The sequence below is a fragment of the Vulpes lagopus genome, chromosome 3 (genome assembly GCF_018345385.1).
Source record: "Vulpes lagopus strain Blue_001 chromosome 3, ASM1834538v1, whole genome shotgun sequence".
Taxonomy (NCBI): domain Eukaryota; kingdom Metazoa; phylum Chordata; class Mammalia; order Carnivora; family Canidae; genus Vulpes; species Vulpes lagopus.
In genome coordinates, this window is record NC_054826.1 from 129,966,674 (window position 1) to 129,984,002 (window position 17,329).

General features: G+C 36.5%; 1 protein-coding gene across 2 annotated transcripts; it reads left to right on the forward strand.

Annotated features, from left to right (window-relative positions):
- The first annotated feature begins 17 nt into the window (after nucleotides 1–17).
- Nucleotides 18–16,456, forward strand: LRIF1 (ligand dependent nuclear receptor interacting factor 1). Of its 2 annotated transcripts, XM_041750409.1 has the most exons (4): nucleotides 18–452; nucleotides 12,235–13,741; nucleotides 14,910–15,173; nucleotides 15,998–16,456. In XM_041750409.1, exons 1-4 carry the CDS (start codon nucleotides 385–387, stop codon nucleotides 16,433–16,435), a joined length of 2,277 nt encoding a protein of 758 aa, XP_041606343.1. In that variant the 5' UTR covers nucleotides 18–384; the 3' UTR covers nucleotides 16,436–16,456. The 2 variants fall into 2 exon arrangements, with proteins under 2 accessions (XP_041606343.1, XP_041606344.1); XM_041750410.1 differs by lacking the exon at nucleotides 12,235–13,741 and having other exon boundaries at nucleotides 38–452.
- The last annotated feature ends 873 nt before the right edge of the window (nucleotides 16,457–17,329 follow it).

Below are 17,329 nucleotides of genomic sequence, written 5' to 3' on the forward strand. Positions count from 1 at the left end.
CGGGGTCGGCCGAGCCCGTCCGGCGCGGTCTTCCCCACGGACCAGGAGCTGCTGGGGGCGGCGCCATCAAGGCCCCGCCTCCTGTGTCGACTCCGATTGGCTCTGGCGCGACGCCGTCGGCTCGCGGGGGACGGAGACTCGGGCCGCTCCTCCCAGAGGCCGGGGCCGGGCAGCGTCGTCAGCCGCTGCGGTCCTTCCGGTTTTTGGTGGCCGCGTCGCCTCCTTCCGAAGGCTGGGGCCTTCCTTTCGCAGCGAACCCGTGTGGGTCGCGCCGGGGCGCCGTCCAGCCCAACACCGGGTCGCTCCGGGTCTCGCCCCTCGGGAGGCCCTCGGCCCCTCGTTGCCCACTTCCCCGGAGGTGCCGGCCCCTCCCGCCCCTCTAAAATGTCCAATCACCTCCAGAGGGTCTTCCTGAAACCCGCAGAGGAAAGCTCGGGCAACGCCTCGCAGTGGTAAGTACTGGTTGCGACTCCCCCTCAACACGCCTGCCCCGGCCCGCCTCTTAGCACGGTGCCCAGGCGGCCTTCGTGTCCGGGCACCCTGGCCCCGTAGTGGGCACGCCTGGGGGGCGAGCGCCGGCCGGCGGGGCGCTCACGGCCCTGGAGCCCTCCGAGCGCTCGAGCGCGCCCTTCCTGGAAACGTGCAGCCTCGGCCCGCCCCGGCCCCGCACGACTCCTGCGACGGAGCAGCTCTCCACGGGAGAGGAAGACCAACATGGCCGGCGCGCCCGCGTGGACGGAAGCCTTCTGGAAGGTTCTCGCGCACTCGCCGGAAAACACGCAGCGCGGACCAGCAGGTGCCGCCCAGGTGGTGTGGCCCAGGTGGCGCAGGACCTCCCGTGTGGACGGCTGTTCCTTCAGAGGAGTGAGAAGGAAAGGAAGAATGTGTGCAGGGGATGCTTAGGGTATGAAACCAGAACCTGAAAAATTGATCTCGACTGAGGGAATGGATCTTTTCTTTTTTAAAAAGGATTTTGCTTATTCATGAGAGACACAGAGAGTTAGAGACGCAGGCAGAGGGAGAAGCAGGCTCCCCGCGGGGAGCCCCATGCGGACCTCGATCCTGAGACCGGGCTCTTGCCCTGAGCCGAAGGCAGGCGCTCCACCACCAAGCCACTCAGGCGGCCCTGGATTTTGTTTCTAAATTTTAAATAGTTGTTTTATATGGAAAGGAAGAAAAGTAGAATGATTGCCACGTGAGGTCGGTGGTTGGGAACAGCGTCTTTGAAGCAGCTGTAATGAGAAAGCCCTCTCTCGTTGGATATCTCCCTATGTGACATAGGGAGATTCCAGGATTTCTTTTAAAAAGACGTACGTGGTTGCACATTTACAAAACAGTTTATCACTAAGTCAATTTTTTTTTAAAGTTATGTTAGTCAACATGAAATAAAAGGGGAACAAAACTGTTAGGGAAGATCGACTGTTTTAAGTTGTAGACTCCATGGTTAGTGGATATAGTAAGCGGTGAGAAAAAACTTAATGGGTCTCTGCTGAAGGAAAATGTGAAGAAAGATGGAAATTGAGAGGTAGAATTCATGGAAGAGGATTTATATTTGAAGAACGTCAAGCTGCTTAAATTTAATCCTAGCTTTGACAGTTAACAGTTCGTGAGACCAAGTGCCTTTCTCCAGTCTCCTTTCCAGTAAATTAGAGCGCAAAAATATCTCTAGGATATTTTTAGAGTTAAAAGAATGAGTATATGTAGAATACTTAGTATAGAAAAAAAAGCAGTACTTATGTGTTAGCTATTATTATTAGAATACGAGTTTATGTCTCTACAAATTTTAGCTCAGTAAGGTTTATTTTAATTACAAGTATATGCAAAATGGAATTGTAAGAAGGACTAAAAAAGCATGCACGGCATCTTAAGAAGAAATGGTCACTAAATGCGGTGAGCCAAAACAGCATTGAAGAGCTGCCAAGAACCATTGGGATTCAAATCGTAAACAGAGCCAGCTTGTGTGTACGTATATCGTTTTGGTTTACTTTTGGTGGAAGCTAGGAGGAGAAGCAGATGTAGTGTTCTGTATAGATAATGCAAAAGTAAAAATACTTTCTGATGGTTGTTCATTTCTTCTACCTTTGTTTTGGCCTGGGTATTTGATGACGTCTAACTTAATACAATTTGTTTTAAGAATGCATTGTTCTGCAATGTTAGAAATAAGATAGTATAAGAACCTAACCTTTTTATTTATTGTGACTTTAACTCTTTTACCCAATTTCTAAGCCTTCGGCTATATGTATTTGGCATTTTTAAAAACTTTACAAAATGAATTAGGTTTTGGTTACTTACGTATGTAAGTCTTTGGGAGTTCATTAACTCATTGGTTTATGAATTGTGTACATCATCTTCAAATGCATTTATTTCTTCAAATCACTGAGATTTGACATCACATATTCTGAACATTACCAGATGTTTTTTTGATGCCATTTGACTCTTGTTTTGGTTATTGCTTGCGTGTTTGATTCTGTTCTGTTTTGTAAGTAATAATCTTCATGACTTGCAAGTATAATTTTATGAATCATTTGATTAATTTCAGCTCCTTAATTGGAAGCACAGTTTCTTGATTTTTTGATAATTTTGATGGTACTAAATCATTATTTTCATGAACTTAAAATGAGTATGATTTTCTTATTTTCTGTAGATGCTTGGATTTTTCGCGAGTTACTGCTGCTTTTCTTTTGTAAAGCTTTTCACGATTGCATTACAGGTTTATTGTTTAACACGTGTCTAGTTCATCATGGCATAAAGTATAAGAATCAGACCTAATCTTAGAATACAAAGGAAAAATCTGGAAGATATTTGTGATAGCTGGCATTCAGTTCATTTAGATTGGGGCTTTATTTGCAAAGAACAAAGCAGGAGTTAGAATGGTTTAGTAGAAGACAGTAAGCTTTGGAGTTACAGCAGTCTAGGTTCATATCCTCGTTTACCACTGTTATCCATATAGTTCTAACACTTGGTTAGAAAATTCAGTGAGTGCCTACATGACAGACTGTGCTAAATGGAGAGACTGACTAAAGAAGAGGATATGAACCATGCTTGTGAAAAACCTTATAGTCTGAGGGGAGGTGATGTAAGACACTTTTAAATAGCATTATGCACAGGATGCTGTGAAGGCATTAAGAAAGGAAATCATAGGGAAGGTTTCTGGAGCACCTGAGTTTGGGAATGTTAAGTATCAGCTGCCTAATTAAAGATGAATGTGGGCTGTGCTCAAGCAGAGGGAATTGGTTAATAGAGCACCAGTGTGACTTATTACCAAGAGTCCATATTTTTGTTTGGTTCTGTACTACAGGACAAATAGATGGGTTTGGTTTGCTGTGCTAGAGAGGCTAGACTTCATCTACTGGAGAACATTCAGAGGATTTTAAGAAAAGGTCATGTTCCTGTCTGCATTTTAGAAATCTGGTGGTAGTGTTGATTTGAGGGTGAGGGATCCAGGCATATAAAGATTCTGTGTAGGTTGTCCTTTCAGGGATTTTGAGGGCCTGAACTAGCTGATGTAGAATAAGGGTGGGATTCAAAGAAATACAGAAGGGAAAATAGGCAGACTTTCAGCGAGTTGACATGAGGAGAAGAGGATCAATTATAATGCCAGTTGTCTGAATAGATGTTGGTAAATTAATTGAGATGAGGAGAACTTACCAAAAAAATAATCGGGGAGGTATTTGAATTTGAAAGGCAGGGTCAAGCGTGAAAATAGAGACTTGAGTCATCAGCTTAGAGGTATTATAATTAAAGCCTGTGATGATAGATCTCATAATAATAAGTTAGGATGTGATTGGCAACTGGCTTCTGTCTGCTCTTAAGCCTTTGTCCTTAAAGGGGGAGCTAAAAATGAATGTCCTCAACAGTGGGCTTGGTTTGGTTAGAAACATGATATTTCATTATCAGTTTATTGTGCATTTAGTTTTGTACAATATAAGTGTCTATTATCTTTACTGGTTTAGTAAATAAGACAGAGACATTGAGATGTATACCTTACAGGCTAACTGAAATCTGTTTCTCCTTAATCTCTCACTTCATGCAGTTGAATTTTTTGGACCATGTTATGTTTGATATATGCTAAAGTAAATTTAAGAAAGTGGATGGGATTATCCAAGAGAGCATGTAATTCTGAATAAGTTATTTAATACTGAATCTCCAGCTATAAAATAGTAATGGCAATACCCACATTGCCGGGCAGTTTATCAGAATTAGAGTTAATAACAACTATTTATGATAATGTATCTACTAGGTATATGATATTATGTAGTATATATTATTGTACGTAATTCATTGCATATATTGTGTAGTCACATAATGTTAAGTCCCATATAGTGAGATGCAAAAAAAAGTCTGGCAGTTGAAAAGGTATGTTTTGCAAAAATATCTGCAAAGTGCCCATCAGCCTGCAAAATTTTTATCATTTCTACACTTGAACATTTTATGTCAATATTAGAATAATCAAAAATGTCAGAAGTTATATAAGTATGTTTAATATACTTTTAAAATTATCGTGCCTTTTTATTCAAGTTCTTACATTGCCAAAACTATCAGATTCATTTCCTTATTCTTAGATGCCAATTCTATATTTTAATATAATATAACTAGCATATATTGGAAGTTTATCATAATTCTGGCCACTTATTTCATTTACTTATAGCAAGCCTTCTTGTCTCCATTTTGCAAATGAAGAAACAGAGATTCAGAGAAGTAAATTTACTCAAATTAATTAACAATTGGAAAAACTAAGATTAGAGAAGCCTGTAAACTTTCTAATCTATTTCTCTTTTCATTTTTTCAAGTCTAAACTTGTTAACTGTTTTTGCAGTATAGTTCTCAGTTCAAATACCAACTGGTTTAAAGTAATTAGCACATTGATGATTTTTCTAAAATTTTAAGTGACCAAACCAAAGCATGGGATGGAGAATCTGATTGTAATTTTTGTTCTAATATTAACTAGCAGAATATGACATTTAAGAAGACAGAATCCAAAAAAAAAAAAAAAATAAGAAGACAGAATCCTTAAAATGTTTTTGTTATAGTTACTCTTTTAAATGGAAGATCTCTTCTGGATCTGAAAAAAAAAAAAAAGCATATTGGTTGAAGAAGTGTGAATTTCACCCCGATTTATTATTTCTCTTCTTAGCATTCTATAGAGAGGTTTCAGTTTAATTTTTAGAACTCATTCCATTTGCTACTAGGAAATCATGGTGGTGTTGTTTTTTGTTTTTAATGATGATTTGTAAGAATTAATTCAGCCAATAGCATTGTTTGCAATGTGCCAGTTGCTCTATTAGGTGTAGAGGATATACACATGAATTGGAATAACCTACCCTTAAGGAATTTATGGTCTGTGGCAGATGATGTGAAAATCTCTCTCTCTCTCTCTCTCTCTCTCTCTCTCTCTCTTTTTTTTTTTTTTTTTTTAATTCATGAGAGGCAAAGGCAGAGACACAGGCAGAGGGAGAAGCAGCTCCGTGCAGGGAGCCTGATGTGGGATTCGATCCCGGGTCTCCAGGATCACGTCCTGGGCTGAAGGCGGCGCTAAACTGCTGAGCCACCCAGGCTGCCCGATGTGAATCTTTATTAATATACTGATATAGAAAAGCTGTATTTTCCTTCAATTTTTGAAGGAGAAATGGAAGAGAAGAAAGGCAAAAAAAAAAAAAAATCAATGAGTAGACTTGAAAATAGTTTGTGCAGTATACATGTTGTACAATATAAATGTTTTCTGTAAAGCAGAAACATAGAGGCCATATAATGAAGTATGTGAATGAAGTATCAGAAGCCTAAAGTCCTTTGGTTAAAAACCATAACAATTAAAAATGTACATTCCCATATGCAAATAACTATAAAAGCATTATAAAAGTTCTGTTAAAGCTTCTAATGTGTGAACCACATGTTATCAACAGATTCATTGACAAAAGTATGTTAAATACACCCAAGGAGACTAAAGAAAAGAAGTGTGAAGAAGTGTAAAGAAAAGTATTGAGAATAGTTAAAATGGAGATTTGAAAGAGCATATAATTTTTTTGAGGGCTTACTAGGCATTGGGAGAATGATTACAAAGCAAACAGTACAGTCTCTGACTATGAGAAAAACAATACTCATTTTTTAGAAGACATTGTATAGAAGGCATCATGTAACTCTTAGCATTAGTGGCACCAGTGGGAGTGCTTTGGGGATTTTAGGTTGGAAGAAATTAATGTGAGTTTGAGGACGTGCAAATATTTTCATAGAGAAGATGGAGTTGATCCTCAGTTTATCATTGTGTTTTAATTTGTTGGAGAAGAAAAAAAATAACCTGAAGAATACTTGGGATAATCCAGAATAGCAAAGAGACCTCTCTGGGAAGATCAGAGATTTTTACATCAAGAAGTTATAGATGGTACTGTTACAGAGATTGTTACTGTCTATTTTAGATGATTTTCAAATCAAGCTGAATTGGCAATGATGAATTATTGGAACTTTGGGAAAGGAGGTAACAGGATGAAAACAATGCTTTAATCTGCCAGACATACATTATAATAGTTGCTGCAGTCAGAAAAACTAGTTTAAAAGGCAAGCAAAATAGAGGAATTAGATAATGAGGACTAGACACAAGGTGATACAGGTCTGATCTGGGTAGTGGAAGTGACAATGGTGAAAGAGAAGAATGAGTAAGAGCTGTAAAAAGGGAAAAAAAAAACTTTACAGACTCAGTGATTCACTGTACATTTATTGAATGTTTGCCCTTTGTAAGCATCTATACAAGGTGCTGTGGGTGAGTCAAAGGTAAATATCAGAAGGGTGATAAAGGTAAGTCAGAGATGACTAGATGACTTAAAACCTAAGTGACTTGGGAAATGGTGCTGACATATGACTGGGTGATAGGATTAGCATACTAGTTTTCAGTAGAGAGTAATTTGAACTTTATTTTTTTTTAAGATTTTTTTTTAATTTTTTAATTTATTTATGATAGTCACACACACACACACACACACACAGAGAGAGAGGCAGAGACACAGGCAGAGGGAGAAGCAGGCTCCATGCACTGGGAGCCCGACGTGGGATTCGATCCCAGGTCTCCAGGATCGTGCCCTGGGCCAAAGGCAGGCGCTAAACTGCTGTGCCACCCAGAGATCCCTTTTTTTTTTTAAAGATTTTATTTATTTATTCATGAGAGACAGAGAGAGAGAAAGGCAGAGACACAGGCAGAGGGAGAAGCAGGCTCCATGCAGGGAGCCCGACATGGGACTCGATCCTGGGTCTCCAAGATCACGCCCTGGGCTGAAGGCGGCGGTAAACCACTGAGCCACCAGGCTGCCCTAATTTGAACTTTAAAGTCGTGGTTTAAAAAACAGTCATGGTATTTAAAAGTGAAAGTGTTTGGTAAGACAACATAAATATGGAACTGAGGTCAATATTAGAGGAAAGGAATAAAGGATATAACTAGGAGTCATTGCAAAGAAAAATGAAGCACTGGACACAATAGTTGAAACAATTGGTACAGTCTTTTAAGGAAGAATGTCTTGAAAAAGAAACAGACTCAAGAATTGTACTTTGGGGGACACCTGGGCGGCTCAGCAGTTGGGTGCCTGCCTTCAGTTCAGGTCGTGAACCTGAGATCTGGGATTGAGTCCCGCATCGACCTCCCCACAAGGAGCCTGCTTCTCCCTCTGCCTATGCCTCTGCCTATGTGTCAGTCTGTCTCTCATGAATAAATAAATAAATCTTAAAAAAAAAATTGTGCTTTGGGGAATAGTCATGGATGCTTAAAATGCAGAAAATGAGTAAGAAAGGAAACATTAAGAAAAATAAGCAAGTTGTGCACATCAGAAATCATGTTAGGTAGAGATTCATAGTTCATAATTAGCAATGTCAGTATCAGTGGGGAGCACCTAGAGAATGACGATAAAGACATTTAATTGTGAGAACATATTTGGTAATCTTTGAGAATGAGATACAGTAGAAGAGTGGGAAAGAAAATAGACTGCAAAAAAGTGAATTTCGAGACAGCTTTTTAGCATATCAGTAACAGGAAGTTGGTAGGTTGTCTTAATTGTGGTTCATGAAAAAAAAAAAAAATTGTGGTTCATGAACATTATCTCCCAACTTCCTGTCATTGAATTTAGCACCTAGATCACAATTATCTCTAATCTTATGTGACTTTAGTATCTATATGGATAATCTCATTGTCATCTAGTCTTTCTGTATGTAGTTCTTTTTCTCAGTGATTTTATTCTCCATTCTGTAACTATCCATCCACTTCTGTAGTTCTTGTTGTCAGATGAAATTGCTGCATTTATGAAATTCTTGATTCAGGCAATTTCTTTTCTAAACACCAGTTCAGTATTTCTAGCTTATTTGTTTAAATATTCCCACTCTGTTTTTTAACTTTATCTGGACCTCCAGTCCAATAATCTCTTTATTTTCTGCTTATACTTTTGTCTTTTGTGTTCTCATTTTCTTCTCATCCTGTTCAGATTTTATGTTAGATTATGTTTCATCATTTTAATAATTTTTACCAGTATCCTAAACTATTTTCTCTTTGATTTTTTTTTTTTTTTTTTTTGCCCCACAATTCTTCTGAAGCTACTCCAACCCTGGACGAACTCAGCGATTTTCTTTCTCTTTGCTTATGCCTGGTGAGATAAGGAAAATCTCACAAGAGCACAGATTGGTCTCACTATAAACTCATAATCACTACTTATATCCTTAGGCCAACAGCATTGTCTGATGACTCTTAATATTTTCCGAACTCAAGTTGTTCTTTCTCAAAGACTCAGATCTTCTTTATTTGCCTCAAATTTGTATTTTTACTCCTATTTTTAGCAGATGATGTTATGTCCTTTTCACAGGAAAATTAAAGCCTTTGGATCAGAATACTTCAACCCTTCTCTATCAAAGCTATACTGCAGATCTGCCTAACCTGTTTTTTCAGTGTCAGTAGCAGAAGATATTTCTCCACGTCTCTTCAAGGTTCAATTCCTCTACCTGGCTGCTGGTTCCAATTTCCTATCTTCTTATCAAACCTTGCGCTTATTAGCCCTCTTTATCCTCTTATTCTTGATAACTCATATGAGCCTTAATATATGCTCTAGTTCATCTAACCTTAGAAAAAAGAAAACAGATTTCTTCTTGACCCCATTGAGCCTCTATCTACTTGACAGTCTTTATCTTCTCTTTTACAGTCAAAGTAAGAGTTGTCCATACTTTCTATCTTACTATCCTTTCTTTATATTCACTCCTCTACAATTTTTTTCCCCACCAAACTGCTTTTTTTTTTAAAGCCATCAGTGACCCTCATGCAAGTATACATTTTTAATCTACATCCTACTTGGCCTCTCAGAAACTTGTAAATAGACTTGCCCATTTTCTTAAAACTCTCTTCCTTTGGCTTCCATTGCATCAAAATCTCTTGGTTTTCTTTCTGTTGCTTAAAGAAAATGGGAAGCTACTGAAGTATTTTAAGCAAAGAAAGATCAGTTTTAATGTGATTAAAGCTTTCAAAGGGAGAGGATTTGGCTGAAGAAAAGACCAGTTTTGAAGCTACTATAATAGTCTTAAGCCAGAGATGATATTTGCCTGGATTAGAATGGAGACAGATGGTTTGGAAGAAATTGAAAAGATTAAGGGAAATTTAGAAGGTAATACCAACAGGATTTTGTGATAGATTAAAAATAGATGGTTAGGAAGCAGGAAATTGCTTGTTGTGACTTAGGCATCTAAGATAGATGGTATGCCATTTATCAAAGGGGAAAAAAAACATTGGAAAAGACCATGTTGAGTTATAGGTGCATTTGAGATTCTGAATGGAAGCATCACGAGGGAAGTTGGATATGTAAGCCCGAATCTCAAAAAAACTAAGTTATAAATCTTTTAATTGTTGCTGTTTAAGTGGTGATTTAATTGAAGTCACATAAAAGAAATGCACATAAAGAAATAATTGGGAAAAGCTTAAGAGTAGGAAGAGAACTCAGCCTAAGCTTTGGTGAATTCCAGCACTTGAAGGTTTGTTTATTCTGGTAGGATGAATTGGCAAGGAAGACCAAGGAATCATGGCAAAAGTGGGAGAATGTCCTAGCTAAGCCTTGGGAAGAGAATGTTTTAAGAAAAGGAGCAAGTATTTTTGTTCTCATCCAAATATAGTATATCATTTATCTCACTTAATGATAATTGCCTATATGTGCATACAACCAGCAGTATAAGTCCTTTTAGGGATTGTGGGTTGAACTAGCTTGGAGACAAGCAAACATTTTCTGTTAAGGGCCAAATAGTAAATCTTTCAGGCTTTGTGGGCCATACCAATTCTGGTGTAACTACTCAACTCTACTACTGTAGCATGAGAGCAGCCCTATACAGTGCATTAAAGTTGAGTGCTACAGTGTACTAATAAAACTTTATTTATGGATGCTAATATTTGATTCTCATAATTTTCACATATCACAAAATACTATTCTTGTGACTTTTAAAACCATTTAAAATAGAAAAAAAAGATTCTTAGCTTGTGGACTACGCAAAAACAGGGAGGGGGCAAATTTGGCCCAATGCTGTAGTTTACTGACCCTTTTCCCATAATCAAGCCTGGTACCTGAACCATAAGAGACATTCAAGTAAACGTTTGTTGAATAAATTAAAGCTGAATTAGTTCTGGTCCAGTTTCTATGTTTCTTGGGGGTAGGGAGGTGGTAAAGGTAGACTTTCTTTTAAGTCCTGAAAGTGAGAATTCATACATTTGTGTTCATGCTTCTCTTTAGAGATTAACTTTTAATTTGCTAAAAGTAAATTTAACATTTTGAGACACTGTCAAGTGGCCAGAAAGTAGTTTTAAATATTTAAAAGGATATAATTATATTATTTTGGGTTGCAGAAAGGTAAAATTGAGTTCCAGGGCTTCCTAGAATGCATAGAATTTTTGGCTTTGGTATTTATTGATATGTATGTTTTAAAAACACCAATAGGCAGTAAAACACCCCTTTACATCATTGAGAATTCTAATTATTGTCTAGAATTTTTGTTTTCATTTGATCTTAGTCATATAAGGGCATACTGTTGGTAGGGCATGAACTCTGCATTTATGTTGCTAGAATTTAGCATGAGAGACAGTCTATAGGCAAGTGAACAAATAGATTAATATATATTGACAACTTGTGATATGTACCATGAAGGAAATTAACAGGTGTAATATTAGAGACTCATTATGAAAGATGGGCAGAGATAGTTATGGTGTTCAGACAATGTATCTCTTGGGAAGTATTATTTACGTTGAGACTTGAGTTATATGAGTGGGAGAAGAGAGGAGTACCTAGGTAGAGATAGCATGTGTGATTACTCTGAGACCCATGAGAACTGAGTATTTTCCAGGAACTGAAAGGTGGTTTTAGGCCAAAATAACTTGAGGTATCTGCATTTAAGATATGTACAAATAATTGATTATATAACAGAGATTGATATATTTTGGGTTTTTAAAAAATCAGACAATCTGTAGTAAGATATAGCTCATAAGTATCAGGATCAAAATTGGCTAGGCTAAAAGGAAAATTTCCAATGCATTCCATGTTCATTGAAAACCATTTAGCTGAAATGATGTTACTATTATCTATATGGATTGACAGGCAGCTGAAACTAATGTAATTCCCATACCAAGGGCTGTTTCAGCACATGTGCTGAAATAATAAGTCAAAGAAGAAAATGGTTCCTACTTGAGTAATTCCATTTAGTCTCTGAAATGTACCACACTAAGGTTATCACCGTAAGAGATGCCTGAAGCAAAAGAAGGATGGCCTAACAGTAGGACTTCTGAGTCATTGTCAGTGGGAAGAGCACAACAGATTGGAAAGAGGGTAGAAAAGAATGAGGGAAATAGAATAAGCATAAAACAAGGTGAAATGGAATCCTGGGCAATCAGAGTAAAAGGAGGAGGACAAGAAAAAAGAATTCAAGTAAAGAAGGAAGGGAGGATGCTAATAGTTTAAGAGGAAAATATTCTAATAGGCATAATTTTATACAGAGTAAAATCTTAGAAAAGTCTAATTCACCCATTGCCTAGTCATTGGAGAAATTTTAAATCAAAGCTGATCATCTTTGATTATCTCTTCTACTTAAAAATATGTTTTACAATATTTCACTTTGAAAACTCAAAGTGACAAATTACATATCATTTTATAATTTTGTATCTTTTAAAATATTTGTAAATATTTGTTTTTAAATAAAATGTATATACCGTCTAGTATATTGTATTTATTTACTCAATGTTCTTTTAAGTGTTTCAGGCTGCATGTACCAAGTAGTTCAGACGATTGGCTCGGATGGAAAAAATCTTCTGCAATTACTTCCAATTCCTAATTCTTCTGGAAATCTTATACCGCTAGTTCAATCTTCAGTCATGTCTGATGCTTTGAAAGGGAATACAGGAAGCCCAGTTCAAGTTACTATTCAGACTCAGATTTCCAGCTCTTCCACAAGTGCATCAGTTCAATTGCCCATTTTTCAGCCAGCCAGTTCTTCAAACTATTTTCTTACAAGAACAGTAGATACAGCAGAAAAAGTTAGAGTTACTTCTGTGGGAACTGAAAGTTTTACCTCATCAGTTTCTAAAGTTCAGAGTCATGGTGTGAAAATTGATGGACTCACCATGCAAACATTTGCTGTTTCTCCCTCCTCAACACAAAATGATTCACCTTATATTTTAGTAAATACTCAGAGTCTTCCAATGACTGTGAAGTCTCCAGTTTTGCCTTCTGGGCATCATTTACAGATTCCTGCCCATGCTGAAGTGAAATCTGTACCAGCGTCTTCATTGCCTCCTTCAGTTCAGCAAAAGATACTTGCAACTGCAACCACAAGTACCTCAGGAACAGTTGAGGCCTCCCAAATACCAACTGTTATTTACGTATCTCCTGTAAACACAGTGAAAAATGTAGTTACCAAGAACTTTCAAAATATTTACCCAAAACCTGTTACAGAAATAGCAAAGCCAGTGATACTAAATACACAAATTCCAATGAATGTTGCTAAAGAGACACAATTAAAAGGTGGTCAGCATTCTCAAGCTGCTCCTGTGAAATGGATTTTTCAAGAAAATCTACAGCCTTGCACTCCATCTCTTGTTCCTGTTAAGTCTTCAAATAATGTGGCTTCAAAGATTTTAAAAACTTTTGTAGATAGGAAAAGTTTGGGAGATAATACTATAAATATGCCATCATTGAGTACTGTGAGTCCTAGTGGGACACAATCCAAAAGTATGCCTATTAAAGATAATGCTTTGGTTATGTTTAATGGGAAAGTCTATCTGTTGGCTAAAAAGGGGACAGATGTTTTGCCATCACAAATTGACCAACAGAATTCTGTTTCTCCTGATATTCCACCAAGAAATGATACATCACAAATAGTGAGTTCAAGTGCAGTGACAGAAATATCCAGAGAGGTTGTAAATATTGTTTTGGCTAAAAGTAAATCTTACCAGATGGAGACAAAATCACTCTCAAATATTCAGCCTGCTTCCATGATCAATCTAAGGGCAGAGAAGAATAAAAAAGTGGAGAAATCATCTCTTTCTACCCCAAACCCACATAATATGAATCAATCCATTAACTACTTAAAACAGAGTAAGACTTTATTCACAAAGCCAGACTTTCCAGATGGATTTAGTACAGTACAAAATGCCCCCAGAAAAGGAAATACCATCCAGAGCAGAGAGAAAATAAGTTCCTCTGTTGATGCAACAACTCTTACTTCACAACAGTGTGTTTTCAGAGACCAAGAACCAAAGGTAATTTTCCCATGTCAGGGTGTTCTTTTTATCTATTTATATAGAAAATTTTTCTTTCTTAATTCTCAAAGTTACCTATGACACCTCTCACCCCCCCCCCCCCCGCCGCAACCTCCTTTCCCATCTTCCACTCCATCACACACATACTGAACACACATGAATGCTTAAGTCAAAGCTTTTATTTGAAGGAAATGTTTGAGGAACATAATAGAGTCCAAGCAGCATCTTTCTCTTAAATCATTTGGCATGCCAAATCTTTAAAACAAAATCAAACAAACAAAAACCTCAGAGCAATAAGGTTTAAGAGAGTTGTTGAATGATAATGTGAATTCAAAGCTTGGTAAAATTCTGTATCTGTGTGTATATATATATGTGAACACACATATATATATACATATGTACATTAATAGATTATTGTTAGCATATGAAAAGATCAATATGCATCTAGGAGAGCTGGGTTTTTTGTTTGTTGGTTTTGTGATAGTAGGGAGATATCTGGCAATTTTAGATAGATGGTAGAAGGGATAGAATGGGGCTTAATACCTTTCATTTGCAGAAATAGGATTTATCAACATTTTTTTTTTAGTAGACCGTTTCCTTTTTTTTAAAACCCTTTCTGACTCTTCATTTATTCAACATATCCACATAGTTACCTTTCTGTTCTTTTAAAAAATGTTTCTCTGTGCTAAGTATTTGTGCCTGTTCTTTTCTTTCATAGAGGTCTACTTAATAATGTCAGTGTTTCTCCCCTTTGGTATGGAATTCATTGAATTCCAGATATGTAAGAGGGTAAATTCTGAAGTATAAGATTGATTGAAGGCATAAGACTTTTCCAGAAGACTGCAATTTCCAACTAATGTTTTATAGATTATTTTTAACTTGTCATTAGTCTGTGTTCTTATTTCAGTTGTTTGGAAATCAATGATTTGTTAACTTTTCTAGTGCAAGAAAGCAACATGAGAAATTTTAGGGGAACAATTAAGTTTGTACTCAGTTAAGTTCGTTTTTTTGAGTGTGGGTGGTAAGGCAAGGGTAATGCAAACCAACCACTTAGGACTTTAGAGCATGATGTTTTGAGTAAGATGAGATGAACACTTAGTTGCTAGTCTGATAAAATAGCTTAAGTAATTAGCAGTATTGTTTGTGTGTTTTGTTTTCCTAATTCCAGATACAGAATGAGATGGCATCAACATTCAAAAAAGTTACTCAAGAAAGAAATGACAAGAACCATTCCCAAGGAGGAAGCAATAAGACATCATATCTGAAGAATGATGCTGAATTTAAAAAGATATTTGGTCTCACTAAAGATTTGAGAGTGTGCCTTACTCGGATTCCTGATAATTTGGGCTCTGGAGAAGGTTTTGACTCCTTTAGCAAGAGTGATACTTACAAAGAGACAGAGTTGATAGTGAAGGAGGAAAAGAAAAAACAGGTAATAGATTTTTGTGTCCTTTGTAGTTACTCCAAAGCTTTATGGATGTATTTATTGATTTGGGGTTTTTTTAGTCTTTGCATTAATAGGAATAATAGTTGTTATCAAACTTGCATATATGTATATTTTATACCAAATCAGTGTTAAAGAGAACCATATATATAAATGTAAAAATGCATCCCTAGTTAATTAGAGATGTTGCATTAAGTGTTTCTATTCATCTGTTTGTATTTTTTTTCATCAAATAATTAAAATAGCCATCACTTTCTAAACTAGTTACCCTACTTTGAAGACACTATCTAAAATAATCCAAGTGTAGGGAAAATGGGGAAAAGTGTAGATATTCCTTGTAGTATCACCCTTAATACAAACATTTTAAGAAACCTACTTGGTCAATAATGATGAAAAGAAACATCCCTATAACTTTGCCTATTGTTATTCTACTTAGAAATATATCATTATACTGTTTAATATCCTGAACTTTAGGTCAGAGACCAGTGAACAAGTTCTTTACGTATGGCTGTTATATTTTGATATATTTGATACATCAAATTTGATACTTTGATAATATTTTGATATTTTGATAATAGATCAATTCATCTAATACTTAAGCAGGAAAATGTAAATTAAGCAATTTATTCTCTGGGAATATCATTAGGACATTGCTATTCATTTTAGTACTGTACAGTGGTAAACAATTTTTTGCTGTAGTTTTAATATGTTTTGTTGAAATTAGTAAGTATTTGTTACTTGCAGACTTAAATTTGAGAACACACTGTCTATATGGCAATAATTTGTTTTTGTTTTGGAATCTTACTCAACAGGGTTTTGATAAGAAAAGAAAAGCAAAAACCGTTAAGAAGATGGATCACACAAAGAAGAGAAAAACAGAGAGTGTTTATAACACAGCTGTAAATGGAGGAAATAATGTCACCATGTCCCAACTTGTCAGCAGTATTTTACCAGCTTCAGATGTATCACATCATAACATTCTCACAGGCCACAACAAAACCAGAGAAGAAAAGAGAACTGAGGTTGAACACTATACCCCAGAGAACCAGGAAAAAGGCACATTGAGTTCAAATGCAGCTTTTGAACAAAGTCATTCCTTTAATAAAAATTATACGGAAGATATTTTTCCCATAATGCCACCAGAGTTAGAAGAAACCATTCGAGATGAAAAAATAAGAAGACTTAAGCAGGTGCTGAGAGAGAAGGAAGCGGCTCTTGAAGAAATGCGTAAGAAGATGCACCAAAAATAATAAAATACTTCTGTACCTAAAGACTGCAATGAAATATATGTGTGTTTCTTTCATATAGTTTTGCATTAAGTTAATTATGGATGCATTCTAAAAGTGTTTTGAATATGAAACTTGTTCTTTCATCAGTTGGTGATTAAATTTTATTTAAGGACTACAAAAAAAATTGATTCACACACTATGAAAAAAAAAAAGATTGATTCACACATGACTCTTGTGAATAATCTACCTGGGGTATCTGAATCTTTGTCTAGATACTTTTTATGTTCTATTTTTCTATTTTAATTAGAATTCCTGAAATTTGAATATTTGTGCGAGGTTTTTGTTATTTGCATCTTTAGCTGAACTGCTCAGGTGTTATTTCAACAGTAGATAATTATTGTATACTACTGAAATTATACATTGCAAGGGAGGAAATCAGCTCTAAACTTAGCTTTGCCAATTGGCTTATATATGTACTCACTTAGTCTGTATTCATAAAATGATACCATTGTTGTATTTTTTTTTATTTCCTAAAAGAAAATGTATTATAGCAGTATTATTTAAAAATGCAAACATTTCTCAAGAGGGAGGGGTACTTGTTTTGTGGCTCTTACAAAGTAGTTTTATATAATCCAAAATGGGTTTTAGAATCCAGGCTGTATAATGTATTTGCTTAAAGTTATGCATTATTATTCTTAGGTAAATGGTTTTTTTTCTTCTCCTCCTCCTCTTCTCCTTTTTTGGAATGTGTATATATGTAACTGTGAAAAGTAAATCTGATCAATGGCCACATTTAATACTTTTTAAAATTGTCAAGTATACTTTTTCTTAATGGAGGCAAACATTTTTCTGTCTAGTTATGTTTGATTTGGACAGTTCGGGAGTTGTGTGGAGATAGGGATTAATGGGAAGAAG